General features: G+C 36.6%; 1 protein-coding gene across 5 annotated transcripts in view; it reads left to right on the plus strand.

Annotated features, from left to right (window-relative positions):
* The window catches only part of EDA (ectodysplasin A), a 416,255-nt gene that overhangs the window by 257,388 nt on the left and 138,764 nt on the right, over positions 1-20,103 (plus strand). For all 5 annotated transcript variants that reach the window (XR_006213420.1, XM_042974367.1, XM_042974368.1 and 2 more), the window contains exon 2: positions 18,851-18,956. Coding sequence is in view for 4 of the 5 variants with exons in the window: in XM_042974367.1 (XP_042830301.1) it covers positions 18,851-18,956 (106 nt within the window). In the remaining variant the exon portion in view is untranslated. The remainder of the gene's footprint in view (positions 1-18,850; positions 18,957-20,103) is intronic.

The raw sequence follows: 20,103 nt of genomic DNA on the forward strand, positions 1-20,103 counted from the left end.
CAAAATCCTTATGATTCAAATCTTTTGGTTACCCTGAGCCCTATTGTATTGAATGTTGCTAGAAATAAATGTGCCACCAACTTACACTTAGTAGTTTCTTCATTCTACAAAAGCTTGCATTATATGTTAAACGTATTTGTTTTAACAGAATTTTACCTTTATTGGCAAGATTAATGCAAAACATTTCTAATCGATTCTCTAGCAGGATATGGCAGCACTTTCCATACAACTAGGTATCAGCTGATGAGAGATGAGGTCTCTGATTAGGATTTCAACAGTTACCATTAGTACAAGTCAAAATGAAAATTGTGACTGGCAAGTGGTCAAGGATCTCGGTACTAACATAATTCCTCATTTTATTTATTGCTTAAAACAAGTCTCTGCATGGTCCCAGTTCAATGTCATTTCAAGATCCCAGCAAGGTACTATACTGCTGACTTGATTTGCCAAAGAAATTTAACGTTTATTTATTTTTGAGACGGAGAGAGACAGAGCATGAACCGGGGAGGGGCAGAGAGAGAGGGAGACACAGAATCGGAAGCAGGCTCCAGGCTCTGAGCCATCAGCCCAGAGCCCGACGCAGGGCTCGAACCCCCGGACCGCGAGATCGTGACCTGAGCTGAAGTCGGACGCTTAACCAACTGAGCCACCCAGGTGCCCCAATTTGCCAAAGAAATTTAAAAACTTGTTTAAAACTATTAAGAGCATTCTTGCTGGTTTTTTGTTTTTGGGGGGTTTTTTGTTTTTTGTTTTTGTTTTTGTTTTTGTTTTTTTGGCAGTGTTAAGTAGAACTTGGCTCATCATGGAGCTGGGGTAATCAGAGAATGAGCAAATGATAATTTAGATCCTTATGCAAACATACAAGCTTTGAAGCCAGAGTATTTCTAATTGCATACCTAATGCTTGCTTGACATAATTCTGAGATTAGACAACTACTCTAAGAAGCTGTTCCTAGTTTCTGATGGTTTACCAGTGACCCTCAGGTCCTTTACACAGAGCTGTGCTTCACCAACTGGAAATGGTCTGCCAGCATCCAGGATTTATCTTTTAGCAGCATAGATTCTACTGTGGGTTAAAGAAAATCATTATATTTAAACAAATATATATTGTAATAGAATGCAAAATTCTTGTTAAATGGGTGGGGAGGGCATTGGGAAGTGTGGAAAAACTTCTAAAGCAATGCTATAAGTTATGGCTACTTTTCTGGAATGTACTTCTCTCTCACCTCTACCTAGAAGTCTCCTGCTTACTTGTCAAAAGCCAACTCAGAAGTCATTCTCCCCAACTTCCCTGCCCTGAGCAGAATTATCTCCCTCCTCTGTGATTTCCTTGACTTTCCTCAATGGCCTTAGTATGGCATCCATCCCACTAATGTGATTAGCTATTTATCTCCTCACTAGGTGGAGTGTGAGCTTTAAAAAAACAAGGTCTACAAGGTTCTTTATATCCCCAGTTCCTTGCACAGTATTTGACCAGTGCAAGTGCCTAGCAGTTGGATGGGTGGATAGATGGATGGATGGATGAATGGATGATAGAAAAGATAGACAGGAAATTGTCTACTTGTCAAGGTGTACTCACTTGAACAAGATTTTGAGCTCCTCTCCTAAGGTTCTACTTGAGGCCTTTGAATATAGAGCTAGATGACCACTGGATTGTTTCAACTTATGTGTCAGTTATGCCATATTTTTTTTAGGCGGGGAGAAATCAAAGTGATTCACCCTACTACAAGGCTCAGGAAGAAAAATCATGTGATCATATCAATTCAGATAAAACATTTAACAAAATATAACACCAATTCATTATAAAAACTCTCAGAAAACTAGTATAGGGAACTATATTAAAACCCCTACAGCTAACAACATACTTTATGGTGAAAGACTGAAGGCTTTCTTTCCAAGATTAGAAACAAAGTAAGGATATGTGCTTTCATTATTTCTAGTCATCATTGTGCTGGGGGTTCTAACCTGTGCAATAGAAAGGAACAATAATAAGTAAGAGGCAGCAAGTTTTGAAAGGAAATAAAACTCTTTATTTGCAGATGTGATCATCTTTGTAGAAAATCATACAAAAAATCTGCAAAACAACTACAAGAACTAGTAAGTGAATACAATAAGTTCACAGGATACAAAATCACCATTAAATAGTCAATTATATTCCTACATGCTAGCAGTACTCAATCAGAAACTGACATTTTAAAAAATATTTTTCATGATAGCATCTCAAGTATGAAATAATGTTAACATGTCAGTTTTTCTCAATTGATCTACCCTAATTTTTCTTGTAGAAATTGTCAAACCAATTATAAAATTTATCTGGAAAGGAAAAGGACCTAAAATATCCAAAACAAGTTTGAAAAAGAACAAACTTATACTACCTGATCTCAAGGCTTATTAGAAAGCAACAGTAATCAAGATATAGTGCTCTTAATATAAAAATAGTTTGTCTTTTCAAATTAGTGTTTTCATTTTCTTTGAGGAAATATTCATTAGTAGAAATACTGGATATGTTTATTATATGTGTATTGCAGCATTAATTACAATAGCCAAGATATGGAAGCAACTCAGCTGTTCACTGATAGATAAATGGATAAAAAATGTGTGAGAGAGAGATATACATAATGGAATATTATTCAGCCGTAAATTGGAACGAGATCTTGCCATTTGCAACAACATGGATGGACCTAGATGGTACAACACTGCATGAAAAAAATTAGAGAAAGACAAATGCCATATGATTTCACTTATATGTGGGACTGAAAAAACAAAACAAACAAACAAACAAACAAACCTGGCTCTAAAATACAGAAAACAATGATAGTTGCTAGAGGGGAGGTGGTTATGGGAATGAGTGAAATAGGTGATGGGGATTAAGGAGTCCACTTATGATGAGCACTGGGTGATATATGGAAATGTTGAATCACAATATAACACTGTATGTTAACAGGAATTAAAAACTTTAAAAAATTAAATAAAAAAGGGGATTGAGTAAGTCATCTAAGAAGAACTGAAGTAGCTAGTGTAGGCATTTGTGCCCCAGAGCAAAGATTTTCATTCTGGAATTTGGAGGTCCTCAATCATAATGGTCCTATTATACATGGGTGGGCCTTACAGGCCTCATTTTGGGGCAGCCAGTCCATTTGCTCAATCCCTAGACAAAATGTGAAACTTAAGAACATCCACAATAAAAAGAAGATCCCAAGAGCTCCTAGAGAGGAAAAACATTAACAGTTAAAGGAACAAGAATTGGAATAGATTGGGGCTGTCTGTGTGGCTTAGTGAGTTAAGTGTCCGCCTCTTGATCTCAACTTAGGTCTTGATCTCAGGGTCATTGAGTTCAAACCCTGCCTTGGGCTCCATGCCCAGCATGGAGCCAACTTTAAAAAAGAAAACGGAATAGATTGGTCATTACATCAACAACACTGGGTATTAGAACCGTGGAGAAATGCCTTCAAAGTTCTGAGGGAAAATTATTTTGAACCTGGAGTTTTATTTGTAGCCAACCATAAATTGAGCTTGATGATAAAAGAAACACATTTGTAGATTTCAAAGACTTAAAGTTTACCTCTCACCTTTCTCTTAAAAGTTACTTAGGAATATACTCCAGCAAAATGAGATAGTAAAGAAGGCAGAGATATACACTGGATTCTGGAAACCATGTACCTAATACCAGAGATTAATCAAAGTAAATCCAAGGGTGACAGTTACATCACAGGCCTAACGAGCATTCTGTGCAAATGGAAGAAAGGAGGGTTCCAGGAGGGGGGCATTCAAAGGAGAAAAAGGAGAAGGGGTGGTTCAAGATTTTATCCACCTTTAATAAATTAAGGAAACCATAGATGCTGCAGACAATGCAAGAATAAAGTTAAGTCAATTATAAAATCTAGAATAAAATAATACCTGACAGAAGAAAGAAAAATTCTAGAGAGCCACAATAATATAAACACTGCATACTGATTTTCAACTTTCAGAAATAACCAATATACAAAAGTACAGGATACTTAATTATAGAGATAGTTAATTATAGATAGATAAAGAGCAAAACATAAATGTTATCCCTCTTGGCAATGTGAAAAGTAAAAGTAGAAATGACAAGAGTTAGTAGGTAGAAGAAATGAGAGATAAAGAGAAGAGCAGGGAACTAATAGCCTTATCTTGGCAAATAGAGTTTAGAGATACTGTTTGTAGTTTATGGAATAAGAAATAAAGGTCTAAGTATATTCCTCAAACCAATGAATAGAGGAACTAAAAATTACAATAACTACTTTGGGGTGAGAGGTAGAATAATTGAGGGAAAGCCTCATTTATCACAGGACAAAATTAATAGATCAAATCTAAAGTAGATAAATAATAGCAGTATATATGGAACCAATTACCAGAAGAACTAGACAGAAACAGTTAAGACAGTTAAAGATAATAACCTCAGAGGATTAGAACTGGAGGTAGGGAGGGTTAGAACAGTAAAATGTTGCTTACATTCTCGACCTTTATGTACATAGTTTATATGTTTTAAAACCACATGTGTGTATGACTTGACTTTAAAACCAACCAGGACATTGAAACACAAATCTTTTGCCACTACTAAACTCAAACCAGCCTCGGAGAATCCTCACCTGAAAAAGAGTGCTGGCAAAGGGCTATCCAAGCATAGCTCCTGATTCTATAATTCAACTTTCCTGTTTCCCCAACCCCTGCACCAAAGCCATGTCCTTTCTGTTATGACAGAAATATAACAACCTGCTTCATTCTCAGCCACTGAGATTACTGTTTATGGCTCTATATGGATAAAGTAAACACATATTGAAGTGTACAACTTGGTAAGTTTTGACATATGTATGTACATGTAGGTACAACAGTGAAACCATCATCACAGTCAAAATATCCATCACCCCCAAATGTTTCCTTGTACCCTTTGTAATCTCTTTCCACTCAATCTTGTCTCCAATGACCTCTACATTCTTAGGCAACCACTGATCTGCTCTCTGTCACTATAAACTAGTTTTTATTTTCTATAATTTTATATAAATAGAAACATACAATGTTTACTCCTTTTTTGGTCTGGTTTCTTTCACTCAGCATGATTATTTGAAATTCATTCATTTTATATAACATGTGTAGCAGTTTATTCCTTTTTATTGATAAACTGTATTATGTTGTATGGATGTAACAGAGTTTGTCCATTTACCTGTTGATGGACATAATGGGTTATTTCCAGTTTTTAGTTACTACAAATAAAACTGTTACAGACATTGGTCTACAAGTGTTTGTGTGGACATATGCTTTCACTTTTCTTAGGACATACCTAGGAGAGTTAACTGTTGGGTTGTATGGTAGAAACTGCCAAACTGTTTTTCTAAAGTGAATGTACCATTTTATATTCCCACCAACATGGTATGAGAGTTGAATTTTTCCTCATCAAAAGTTGGTATGGTTGGACTTTTTAAGTTTAGCTGTTCTAATGGGTGTGTAGTGGTCTTTATTGTGGTTTTAATTTGCTTCTTCCTAGTGACTAATGATATTGAGCATCTTTTCATATATCTTCTTTGGTGCAGTATCTATTCAAATCTTTCATTTTTAAAAATTGACTTGTTTCTTATTTTGTGTTCAGGGTTCATTGTATATTCTGGATACAAATTCTTTATAGAATATGTGATTTGCAAATATCCCATTGTATGTACCACTTCTTTATGCATTCATCAATCAGTGGACACTTGGGCTGCTTCCATATCTTGGCTATTGTAAATAATGCTGCTATAAATATGGGTCTGCATGTATCCCTTTTAATTAGTATTATTGTATTCTTTGGGCAAATACCCACTAGGATGCTTGCTGGATCATAGGGTAGTTCTATTTTTAACTTCCTGAGGAACCTCCATACTATTCACAGTGGCTGCACCAGTTTACATTCCGACCAACAGTGCAGGAGGGTTCCTTTTTCTCCACATCTTTGCCAACACACGTTGTTTCTTGGGTTGTTGATTTTAGCCATTCTTACAGGTGTGAGGTGATATCTCACTGTAGTTTTCATTGGCATTTCTCTGATGGTAAGTGATAATGAATATCTTTACATGTGTCTGTTGGCCATCTGTATGTCTTTAGAGAAATGCCTGCTCATGTCTTCTGCTCATTTTTTAATTGGATCATTTGTTTGTTTTGGTGTCAAGTTATATAAATTCTTTATATATTTTGGATATTAACCCTTTATTGGATATGTCATTTGCAAATACCTCTTCCCATTCCATAGGTTGCCTTTAGTTTTATTGATTATTTCCTTTGCTTTGTAAAAGCTCTTTATTTTGATGTAGTCCCAATAGTTTATTTTTACTTTTTTCCTCTTGCCACAAGAGACATATTTAGAAAAAAAATTGTGATGCCAGAAGTTATTGCCTGTGTTCTCTGCTAGGATTCGTATGATTTCAAGGTCTCACATTTAGGTCTTTAATCCATTTTGAATTTATTTTTGTGTATGGTATAAGAAAGTAGTCCAGTTCCATTCTTTTGCATGTTGCTGTCCAGTTTTCCCAGCACCATTTGTTAAAGACACTGTCCTTTTCCAATTGGATATTCTTTCCTGCTTTGTTGAATATTACCATACTATATACTTATGGTTTACTCAATCTCTTTAAAGGAGAACTTTCTGGGGCACCATTGTTGCTCAGTCGGTTAAGCGTCCAACTCCTGTTTTCAGCTCAGGTCATGATCTCACAGTTCGTGAGTTCGAGCCCCACTTTGGACTCCATGCTGACAGTGTGGGGCCTGCTTGGGATTCTTTTTCTTCATCTCTCTCTGCCCCTTCCCTGCTTGCTCTGTCTCTCTCTCAAAAAAATAAATTAAAAAATTTAAAAAAATAAAAATACAAAAAGAACTTGTGTGTGTGTGTGTGTGTGTGTGAATATATATATATATATATATATATATATATATATATATACACACATATTGCCTTGGGACTAAATGACTGAATACTAGGGCTTCTATGCACAGGGGCAGGGGATTATTCAGTACACAGGATTTAAACAAAGTTTTCATGTTTTATTCTCGCTGACTCCCTTACTTGGCATTTCCAAATTTCAGACTTCTCTAGGGTCCTATAGACCAGACCAGCATCATCCTAAACTGTAAGCCCCCTCTGTCATTTCTCTGACCTTCTTTATCAGTCAGTATCGTATCCACTTTGTCTTTCAGAAACATGTTGAAATCTCTTTTCTGCTAATTCCTTCTATTATTCTCTTCATTTTTTTTAAATTTGTTTAATGGGATCTTGGCAGAGAGAGGAGGTAAAATTGTTTGGTTAGTCAGCCACCTTGATCCACAAGTCTATATACTCCTCAAATTTTCTTTAACCTCCATGCTTTTGGAGGTTTTCCAGACTTTTTCCTGTGGTTGATTTCAAGCTTCATAGCATTGTGGTCTGAAAGTATGTATGGTATGATTTCAATTCTTGTATACTTATGAAGGGCTGTTTTGTGACCCAATATATGATCTATCTTGGAGAATGTTCCATGTGCACTCGAGAAGAAAGTATATTCTGTTGCTTTGGGATGCAGAGTTCTAAATATATCTGTCAAGTCCATCTGATCCAATGTATCATTCAGGGCCCTTGTTTCTTTATTGACCGTGTGTCTAGATGATCTATCCATTTCTGTAAGTGGAGTGTTAAAGTCCCCTGCAATTACCACATTCTTATCAATAAGGTTGCTTATGTTTGTGAGTAATTGTTTTATATATTTGGGGGCTCCGGTATTTGGCGCATAGACATTTATAATTGTTAGCTCTTCCTGATGGATAGACCCTGTGATTATTATATAATGCCCTTCTTCATCTCTTGTTACAGCCTTTAATTTAAAGTCCAGTTTGTCTGATATAAGTATGGCTACTCCAGCTTTCTTTTGGCTTCCAGTAGCATGATAAATAGTTCTCCATCCCCTCACTCTCAATCTAAAGGTGTCCTCAGATCTAAAATGAGTCTCTTGTAGACAGCAAATAGATGGGTCTTGTTTTTTTTATCCATTCTGATACCCTATGTCTTTTGGTTGGCGCATTTAATCCATTTACATTCAGTGTTATTATAGAAAGATATGGGTTTAGAGTCATTGTGATGTCTTTATGTTTTATGCTTCTAGTGATGTGTCTGGTACTTTGTCTCACAGGATCCCCCTTAGGATCTCTTGTAGGGCTGGTTTAGTGGTGACAAATTCCTTTAGTTTTTGTTTGTATACTCCTCAAATTCTAAGGTTTATAAGTGTTTTGTGAATTGGGGGTGGGAATATTTGTAATTAGTAGCAATTAGCTGGACAAACCTAATATTGTTTACCCATTACTATAAATTAGAGGATTCATTAGGGTTAAAGCTCTGTGAAAGAGATCAGTAGACAGCAATGAAATCTAATTCTCCATTACTCCATGGAAAGATAGCTTTGGTCCCTAAACTAACAATCAAATAATGGATATGCATAAAATTGACTCTAATGAATAGAGTATTTTGCTATACTTCATTTGTTTATGTTTTATCCTAATTTCTTTTTGAGTGGGTAGCTCTGTTGAGATGCTGTGGAAAAGATAATATGAGACAATACTCAGCATGAGGCTTTCTTCACTCACTGTCATGGTCATAAGCAAGAGTCAGGAACTTTCCTCTGAGAAAAGAAGATTTCCATAGAAACACTTTAATGCTGGATTCTAATCAACAGCCATATTGAAAAATTTTTTTCTCTCTCTTTTGTAGCTACTGAAACAGTACTAGTCTACCATTATGTCACATAACCAGTTGTTTTGTATTTACCTCAAGGGAGGGCCTAGAAACACTTGTATACAAGAGGCACTAAATGCCAAGTTATCTGAGGACAGCATTGCAACTCTAGATTTATCTAATCTCACAGTGAAATGGTTTTCCTTGACTCTCCATTTTCTTGCCAGTACTTTTTCTCCCCCCTTGGTGATTCTAGTTTTATAGTGTTTAATAGTTCTGAATTTGTGTCCCAGGCCCTTTACTGTTTTTCCCAACAATGGTTTGTGTTTCACCACTGATTCACCTCCCTGCCTCTAAGGTACTTATCTTAGACTCTCCTTTGAATTAAATTTACTGATCTTTCCCTTAGGATTGAGCTCTGAGATTCACTCTCTGTATTCACATTCCTGTGAGCCAGTCATGTACCTACATTCATATCCTTCTTATCCTCCAACCCCATGGATATTTTTGGACCGTTGTTTCCAGCCTTTCTTTCATCATCTGAGTCCTAGTTACAATAGTTGAACTTTTGTTTACAACATATTTCAACATCAACATAAACTGACTCATCTTTCTCAAAATCCTTAATATTGCTTAATTTTTCTACAATGTTTAGAATATTTTCATTCTCTTACAAGCAATAGCCATTTGTTTCTTAATCTGCTTCTTACCTCTGTCCTATTCCCCGCCCTCTCAAGTTCTGACTGTTGCAACTTTCTTCTCACTAGCTACTTCATTTATACCCTTCCTCCATACTTGCTCTTGAATGTTGTGTTCAGATAAGGCTTAGAGGTGGTTTATGTGGTTTAGGTCTCCCTTGGGAACCAGAATGGATTTTATACAATGCTAATGATAGTGCAATTTTGAACAAGGGAAAAATGCTAGTTTAAACTAAATGGATCGCATAGGCAATCTCATTTCAGTCATAATCCTACTCTAACCTGCATTGGGCTACCTTTGTAAAGGTAAACTGAAACGTGGTTATAAAATTTTCAAATACTGTGGCTCCTGGGTGGCTGAGTACATTGAGTGTCTGACTCTTGATTTCATCTCAGGTCGTGATCCCAGGCTTGTGGGATCAAGCCTTTCATTGGGCTCCATGCTGAGTGTGGAACCTGCTTAAGATTCTCTCCCTCTGCTCCTCTCCCCCACTTGCATACTCTCTTTCTTTCTCTAAAAATATAAATAAATAAATAAATAAATAAATAAATAAATAAATAAAGTTTTTTTAATAAAAAATAAAATTGTCAAAAGCCACGTAAGAATTTATAATTAAGAGGATGCATTTGAGCTAATGTGTTCTGAATCCAGAGTTCAGGATTGCTGGAATGGTTTTATCCTGGTTCTTCTATAAATTCTATAGGTACATTCTAATTTATAAACAGATTCTATTCAAAAATGATAGTATTTAGTAATTTCTAGGTTTTACAAGTGGAAGTGGAAGGTTTTTTCCCTTATGTGTCTAACTGTCTTAAACTTTAGAAGTATGGGGAATTACAAATTAAGCAGACATTCCCAAGGGAAGGCAATGACATCTAGTATATTTTGCTGCCCTTCTTATTCAAAGATGTCACTACTGATTATACCCACAGTTGTAGGGAGAAAAAACTAAATCTTCAACAAAAAGTCCTTTCTATATGACATATATACAAACTGCTTTTTGATTTGTGACTGCAGCTGCTACTTGTAGAGTCTGTCACCATTGGTATTTCTGTGTTCAACTTGTGGTCAGCTAAAAAGCCTTTGCTCAAAAAGTTTCCAAATTCCATATTGTTTCATTCCAAACTTGACTCTGCTGCTGTTTTCCCAAGCATCCCACAATTATGTCATGTTACTTAAAGCTATGCTTTAGTGCATCCTTTAGAGTATTTCTTATGCCACCCTTGCTTATGGTTATGCTTTAAAGCTCACCATATGAAAGATGCTTGGGTATTCTTCTGTCATTGCATCTCTGAAAATGTCAGCAGTGAACATTGTTTTAATGCTCACAGACCAGCTGACACCCAGAATCTCCGTAGTGGTGATCCTTTCTTGCCATTTCACATTAAACACGATTCCGACCCTGATGATAGAACAGTGCAATGAGGTAGATGTGACATCTGTGGTGGTTATGGATTTCAAAGTCATACAAAAGCTGGACACAACTTATATTGTCCATTGATGAGAATCAATTCAGTAAGTTTCCCAGCTCTGTTCTGTATGTTAGGAATAGAACCGAACCTAGAAACAGATGATTAGAGAAGGAATCCATTTTCCCCCTTTGCATTAGTAGTTGTGTGTTTGAAATAACTCATCTTTCTCCTTGATATGTATCTTAAACAGATCTCACCTTGTCCAGAGGACCAGTTCACACAGGTTCTGAATCTACAAATATAGCTACCTTTAAGGAGCTTACTAGGAATGAAGGAATAAATTTAATATTAAAGATATATAAGGCATTATTTGACAAGTGTTATGTGATTCAGAGAACCCAAAACTGGGAGGTAAAAAAAGCCAGAGACTGAACTTTTTATAGTATATTTTCTTGCTGACGCCACACCATGGTAATCTCTGAAACAAAGATACTGTTACTTTTTTTCTTTCTACTTTGTAGTCACTTGCATTGTTGGATGGCGATTTTTAAGTCAAACTACCTATGAAGCAGAATTCAGTGACTGCTTTTAGCTCTATGTGAAAAATGTTGGTTATGTTTCACTTCCATGTTTAGATTTACTGCATAATTTCAGTCATCCTCAGACATATTTACAACAAGGGATGGCAATCCCTGGCACTCACACCAGAGATGTCCAAGGTGCCAATTTTCTTTGGCATCTGGGCTGATTGCTGCCACCTCTATTCCTACCCCACTGGGGGCAGGTTCCATGAAGTGCTGTGATCAATTTTGAGTGTTCTTGTTTGCTTGCTCTCAGGAGCTGGCATACTCCATTCAGCAACCAGAACATACTGTGCTTCCCTTCTTGTCACACTGCTTTTAAAAACCTCACTACCTCCTGTTATGTAGTGCTATCATTGCACTACAAAGCAAGTTGAGATTATCTGTGTGTTGTTTGTCTATGTATGTTATAGTATCTAGTTCACTGCCCTCCATATGGTAAGTAAGTACTCTGTGTTTGTTCAGCAAGCACCACCATCCTGAGTGACCCTCTCCAGACCTTTTATTGAAAATCAAAGCATGCTGAGTTAAGGGTTCTTACAAGATTAGAAATGTATTCTGTGCAAGCTTCTGTATTCATTATATACCCATGACCTACCCATCAAAGTTTAGTCAATCCTACTTCATTCATTGGTAGTGGGATGCTCACAACTTGCTATAGTAGAATCGCCTGGAGATTTTGTTAAATATCTCATAGTATAAATGGTTTTATTTTACTTATTTGAAGATCGTTGGTGATTGCTGGTGGGCGATGGCAGTGAAAGCAGTGATTGCAATAAGAAAAATAGATTTATTCAAGAATATTGAAAGATAAATCTTTTTTTAAAAAAATCAGTGATTTGCCAATTTTAGAAAGCCTGGTAGGTACCAGCCTCTTCTTTAGAGAGATGAAGTACCAGTTTCTATAAACAGATTAACTCCAGGAATGATGGAGTAAAATGTGAAAACCGTGATCTATGTGAGAGCCCTATTTCACCAGTGGCAAAACAAGACAGCCTGTTCAGTCTCCAGATAAGAGACCAGTTAAGGAATGAACAATACAGCAGTTTCTCTAAATGTGGATCAGGGACCTCCTGCATCAAAATCCCATAGTGAGCAAGTTGAAAAATCAGACTCTATGGTCTCTCCTTAGCCTATTCAATCTAAATTTGGGGAGGGAAAGGCCCAGGATTCTACATTTTAACACTCATGCATAGTGATTCTGATGCACACCAAAGTTTGAGAGCCACTGACCCACGAACTCTCTCATTCTTAAGAACCCTTTGATTTGATTGCTGCCAGTAGTATAATAAGTCCTTAGACTACCTCTCCATGGTTAATCCTAAGAAATGAGGTCCAATTAGGGTTCAACAACTTTCTGGCTTAAAGGGATGGTTTATCAATAGTCCTATTATTCTTCCAACAGCTAGATATTTATTAGGGGCCTACTATGTGCCTCTACTCTCAAGAAGCTTATGAATAATTTTCTATGAATTATCTAATATAATCAAGTACATTAACCATAAAATAGAAAATGAATTAAATTTATTCTATGTCATGGCAAAAAGAGATAAATGTACCAAATAATTTTGTTGGTTTAGATATTAGAAAAAAATATATAGCAATATCTGGAGAGTCACTAGCAGTAATGGATATATCCCTTATATCTCACTGTTAACAAATTGTTTCCAGCTGAGATCCCTATAATCTGCAGGTGCTGTTTACCATGTAATTTTACCATAGGAAACAAGGGTGTAATCAGTTAATAAAGTGTAAACAATTAGTTTTTTTCCCTTGAGCAATATGTCTGACTGTGGCCAACATTCCTGATGCCTCCTCCCTTGTGCAATAGGAAAGCAATATTCAAAGAGAGAAAGCTGTTTTGTTCATATTCTGCAACTTGCCTCGGGAGGCCATGCTAATGAATGCAATACTCAAGCTAGAATTCTAGATTGTTTGTATCAGCAGCCACTGATTTTTGTCTTTGCCATTATACTAATCAGAGGATAGTTTCCCATACTACCTCTAATTAAGACTCAAATAAGGGCATTGTGAATAGAGATCCTCTTTCAGTTTAAGCAGTTTTTTGTGTTGTTTTCATATGGTTTTTAATTGGCATTACAATTGTCATATACAGGCAGTCCCCTTCCAATAAACATTTGATTTATGAATGTTCCATACTCATCAATAGCCTCTCTTAAGGGACTTTAAGCTATTCTTACTACCCATGTGAGCTAGATTGTTTCTGCTATCTGAAGGAGTTTATTTCTTCCTTAGCCCTCCTCTTCTGGGAGCTTGAGTTCTCTCAAACTCCCATCAGACCCATTGTAACAATTAATATATGAGCATCTTCTGTTGCCATCTGTTGCCTTCTGTTGACACAAGACTATGCTAAAGGCCCTACCAGAGCACCCATACAAACTGAGACCACGAGGGAACATGGAATATGAAAAAAAATCTGGAATTGTAGTTGCTGATGGTAAGGAGGGTCTCCATTTGGACTTCAAAATTCCTTTCCCCTACAAATAGCATTATACTGTAATAACATACCTGTGTAAAACTCAGTAATTTGAACAAATTCACCTATTCAAACCACGGGCAGGAATCAAGCAGTAAGCAGATGGCCTCTAAACTGCCAGGGAATATGCATCTCAACTATTGGAAAAGCCATTCAAAAATACACTGATTACCAGGGTGCCTGGGTGGCTCAGTCATTTGAGCAACTGACTTCAGCTCAGGTCATGATCTCACAGTTTGTGAATTCAAGCTCCCACTAGGCTCACTTCTGTCAACACAGAGCCCGCTTAGGATCCTCTGTCTCTCTCTCTGCCTCTCCCCTGCTCACTCTCTCTCTCTGAAAAATAAATAAAACATTTGAAAAAATGCACTGATTACCTGTTTATTTTGTTTGCACATGATTCTGATTAGTTTTAGCAAGATGTCAATCTTATAGCAGATTATAAGCAGTAAACTTAAAGGGACTTGAAAAGATGTTATAGGTAAGTGATGTGAAATCTGATAGTTGCTAGCAAGATAAAAGAAAAACATTTTAAAAAGTTTAAGAATTCAAACACCACTGACAATGAAACATTACATCTGCAAGAATGGTTAAAATTAAAAATATTAACAATATCAAGTATACTAAAGATGCACAAAACATGAACTCTCATACATTGCTGGTGGGAGTATAGAATGGTACAGTCATGGGACACCTGGGTGCCTCAGTCAGTTGAGTGTCTGACTTCAGCTCAGGTCATGATCTCGCAGTTCATGAGTTCGAGCCTTGCATCGGGCTCTGTGCTGACAGCTCAGAGCCTGGAGCCTGCTTCAGATTCTGTGTCTCCCTTTCTCTCTGTCCCCCCCACTTGTTCATTCTCTCTCTCTCTCTCTCTCTCTCTCTCTCTCTCTCTCTCCCCCTTCCCCTCCCTCTCCCTCGCTCTCCCTCCCCCCCCCTCTCTCTCTTTCAAAATAAATAAACATTAAAAAAAATTTTTTTTAAAGAATGGTACAGTCATTCTGGAAAACAGTTTAGCAGTTCCTCACAATAAATACATACCATATAACCCAGAAGTTCTCCCCTGAGGTGTTTGCCCAAGAAAAATGAAAACATATGTCCCCAGAAAGACTCATACATGAAATCTCATATTAACTTTGTTCCTAATAGCCCCAAACTGGAACTAACCCAAATGTCCTTCAATAGGTGAATATATTAGAAATTGTGGTATATACATTTAAGGAAATAGTATTCAGCAATATAAAGGAAAGAACTACTGATACCCAAAACATGGGTGAGTCTCACAGACATTATGTTGAAAAACAGAAACAATACACAAAAATCATTCAGTCATACTGTATGATTCAATATATGTGACATTCTAGAATAAGAAAAACTAAGCTATGGTGACAGAAGTCAAAAGAGTGGTTTCCTGGATTAGGAGATAGACCTGAAGAGTGACTGGAAGGGGCACAAGGGAAATTTCTGGGGTGATAGAAATGTACTATACCTTGATTTTGATGATGGTTACAAAGGTGTGTATATTTTTCAAAACTCCTCAAACTGTATGCCTAAAATGTGTACATTTTGCTATATATAAATTATAGCTCAGATTTTCATAAGGTACAAAAATTTGCCAAGGTAAAACCTTCAGAGGATCCCCTTGCTTCAGGATAAAGCCTAAATTCCTTATCATGATCTGGCCCTTATTGAATGTCTCTTGGCTCATTTTTTGCCATTGCTCCCACCTCCTACCACTTATTCTAAGGTACTTGTATTTTCAAAAACTGCCATTCTCTTTCCTCTGAACCTCTAAACAATGCTCTCTATGCCTGGAATTCCTTTTTGCCTTCCCATTCACCACTGAATCTTCAACATCCTTCAGGACTCAGAGGTAGCACCTCCTCCAAGACATCTTGTTCACTCCTAGTCTATATTAGATGTTTTTTTTTCTTGCTCTCAGAGAACTATATACTTCTTTCTAACAAAGCATGTATTGCTCTGTAATTTAATATGCAAATTTTAAATTTTTATTTTATTTTTAATTTAAATCCAAGTTAATATATAGTGTGATATTGGTTTCAGGAGTAGAATTTAGCAATTCATCACTTACATATAGCACCTAGTACTCATCTCTACAAGTGCCATCCTTAATGCCCATCATCTATTTAGCCAGTCCCCCCACCCAACACCCCTCCAGCAACCCTCAGTTTGTTCTCTGTATCTAACAGTCTCTTATGCTTTGCCTCCCTGTATGTTTTTATCTCATTTTTCCTTCCCTTCCCCTATGTTCATCTGTTTGGTTTCTAATTTTTTTAATGTTTATTTTTGAGAGAGAGTGAGAGGGTGTGGTGGGGGAGAGGAGCAGAGGGAGGGAGACAGAGGATCTGAAGCCAGCATCTTGCTGACAGCAAAGACCCCAATGTGGGGCTCAAACCCATGAACTGTGAGATCATGACCTGAGCTGAAGTCAGTCACTTAACAAATGGAGCCACCTAGGTGCCCCCATCAATTTTGTTTCTTATATTTCACAAATGGGTGAAGTCACATGCTATTTGTCTTTCTCTGAGTGACTTATTTCAGTTAGCATAATATGTTCTAGTTCTATCCAAGTTGTTGCAAATAGCAAGATTTCGTTCTTTTTGACTGCCAAGTAATATTCTAATATATATATATATATATATATATATATATATATATATATATATATACATACACATATACACACACCATATACACACACCATATCTTCTTTATCCATTCATCAGTCAGTGGACATTTGGGCTTTTACCATAATTTGGCTATTGTTGATAGTGCTGCTATAAACATTGGGTTGTATGGGTCCCTTTGAATCAGCATTTTTGTATCCTTTGTATAAATACTTAGTGGTGCAATTTCTGGGTCATAGGCTACCTGTATTTTTAATTTTTTGAGGAATCTATACTGTTTTCCACAGTGGCTGCACCAGTTTGTATTCCCACCAGCAGTGCAAAAGTGTTCCCCTTTCTCCATATCCTCATCAACATTTGTTGTTTCCTGAGTTGTTAATTTTAGCCATTCTGACAGGTGTGAAGGAAATACAACAGACGAACATAAGGGAAGGGGAGGAAAAATAAGATAAAAATAGGGAGGGAAACCATAAGAGACTCTTAAATATAGAAAACAAATTGGGGGTTGCTAGAGAGGAGGTGGGGGGATGGGCTAAATGGGTGTAATGTTTTTTTAACTTAAAACCATAGTGGACTGGGGCCATTTACAGTCTACTACATTTTCAGTAAACCCTCGGTTAAATCATAGATTATAGACTAATTTCTATCCAAATAGCTGAAATTTCAGCAAAGTTATCAAGAAAAATCTTCTATCCAGAATCACTTGTTCTTCTAGAGTTGGAAATGATTGAGATTTCATTGTAAATAGCAGTTTGGGTTTATATTATTAGTTGTGTGATAGCTTATTTACACTTGATCTTAGCCAAAAGGCTGAGAAGCGATGTGTGATAGCTTATTTAAATTGTCAGTTAACTGTCTATGGGCTTTCTGGAAACCTAGCCAGACTTTATTATGTTTATTCTATGGGAAAATCCATTTTAAATTCCAATCAAGTGATTTAAGAATACTACTCAGTTGAACTGTGTGAAATTGCTGATATTCAAGCATTTTGGATACAAAACAATGGCAGTTTCAAATAGTTCAACCTAAATATTTTTAAATACAACCCAATGGCAATTTGGAAATTATATATTCATTTATTAATTTTATATTTAATACATGAATGTATTCTTCAAGACACGAACTATGTGTGGTAAGGCTGTTTGATGTAATTGTTCTATGTAAACAGTAAACCACAGGATTTTGAAAAAAGTTTGTATAGAATGTTAGGGCCTTTTTAAGTCTTACCCATTCTTTTTCCAGTTAATCAGAGATGCAGGAGATATGAGGATTTTTTAATTCTTTTTTGAACTGACACTAGGGTGAAAATGCAGATTTGTTTCTTCTTTTTTAACTCTCAAAATAATCAGTGTGTTGTGAAGATTAATTTTAATAATAGTAATAGCTAGCATTTATTGAATGTATATTAAATGCTGGGTACTGTACTAACCCTACAACTACTTTATGAGCAAAGCATTATTATTATCCCAATTTACAGATGAGAAAATTAAAATTTAAGTAACTTGCCCAAGGTTACACAGCTATAAATGGCAGAGTCAGGATTAGAATCACTCTGAAACCTACTACTCTGTCCATGGTTTACCTCAATCACATTTTTTTAACCACAAAGAAGCATTCGTGTTAAAAGATTATGATTGACTTAAACAAGTATATATTTAAGCTATGACTATTGTTAGTGAAACCAGGCCCATTCACATATGAAACATTGTATTATTATGAAAGATCATAATAAGGCAGTAGAGGACTAAGTACCCAAATGAGTCTTATAGACCATGAGTGCTGTAGGAGTCCTGTAGGAGCCTTGGAAAGGGACAGAATAATTGTGTGCTTTGTCATGACTAAATCCCAGAAGAATGTGGACATAACTCATACTATCCAATCATAATTGGATGCACAGCATTCTAAGAACAAACCAAAAGTTCATCACAAATCAGAATGTGGAAATGTCATGGATGGATAATATTGAAGTCCAAGAGGGGGGAGCAAACTTAAGTCTAATTCTGGACAGACATCAGTATAATATGTGAGAGAAGTTAGAAATTTGTGACTGGGCTCTCTAAACCCTAGAAATATGTGGAGAAGTGGGACTTGAAGGATCACTTATTAGGTATTTGTAGAGAGGGGATTCAGAGATTGACCAAAATTTCATAGTTGGAATGATTGGTATAATGCACCAAAAGTAAAAGGATTTATATAGTGGAGAAGATGGGCTCAAGCTTTAGACACAGTGAATTTAAGGTGAAGGTAGACTGTCTACAGAAAGCCAGTTTTTTATGTTGGCTATGGTTGACTAGAGTCAACCTTTTACTCATTTACTTTTTTTTTTTGTAGGTGGCCCTTCTGAGTTTCTTCTTCCCTGAAGAAAAATCATACTCTGAAGAGGAAAGCAGGCGTGTTCGCCGTAATAAAAGAAGCAAAAGCAGTGAAGGAGCAGATGGTAAGTCTATCTGGGTCACAGAAGATTTTTTTCCAGCCTAATATATGAATCAGTTGATAAACTTGATATAAAGCTGATTTTATAAGGATCCTCTTTCTTCCAATCCCAGATATTTTCAGTCATTTCACAGTATATGTGAGAGCCATGGTAGCATTTATATCTCTCATGATCACCCTCCATAAGGACCTCATCTCTCCTGGAGACACCCCATATCTACTAAGGCCACCAAGAGTATTCAATCCTATTCTTCCAATTGACAGAATGTCACGGTGGCACTTACATGATGTGTTAATTCCAATGGTCATTATGTCAATGTTGGTATCAGCTACCATGCTCAAATGTGAACTAGAGCTTTTAGAACTCATCTGTAAACTCCTTGAGGGCAGGGGTTCATTTCTCTTTGTATAACTCGAGACTCTAGCCTAGTGTCTGGCAAATTGTTGGTGTTTTAATGTAAGTTGATGATATTGATTTCCCCTTCAGCTAGGTTATGATGTGCCATTAAAACCCTTCTTACTGATTTGAGTTACAACAGATTTGAGTTAACTAGCAATACATTTTGTGGGGCATAACAAAATGTTGCACTAGCTCCTACGCTGGGTCATTGAATTGCTCCGTTTCAACATCACTCTGTCAAATGACAGAATGTACCTCTTCGTCACAGGAATTTGTAGAAGGCAGAGCTCTGGACTGCTGCAAAACCATCTGGATTTAAAGACAGCATGTATCTGTCTACATCTGCCAAAGATATATGCCGGTGGGGGAGTGGCATGTTACAAAACAATATGACTATATAAAGATTAAAATGAGATTTTTGAGCTGACATTTGTCAATGTGAGTAAGGGCCAATGATGGAAGCAATTCCAGAAGGCATGAACTATTGAAGAAATGGAGCCAGGAATTTGTCAGTAGGAACAAGAAGTAGAACTAAATGAAGTCTGAAAAGGACTCAGAACAAGGACTCTGTAATTAAACAGGAGAGTCAGAAAAATTAGATAAGTGGGACATTCTAGTCTCTGGAAGTGGCAGCATTATTGAGCCCTCAAATGGAGAACTGGACCAGTGGGGCCATTCTCGAGAGCAGACATTTTACATATAATTGATGACTAAGTTCAAGCCTAGGAAATGCAGTCCATGAAGTAAAAGG

This window comes from Panthera tigris, chromosome X (assembly GCF_018350195.1).
Source record: "Panthera tigris isolate Pti1 chromosome X, P.tigris_Pti1_mat1.1, whole genome shotgun sequence".
NCBI classification, from domain to species: domain Eukaryota; kingdom Metazoa; phylum Chordata; class Mammalia; order Carnivora; family Felidae; genus Panthera; species Panthera tigris.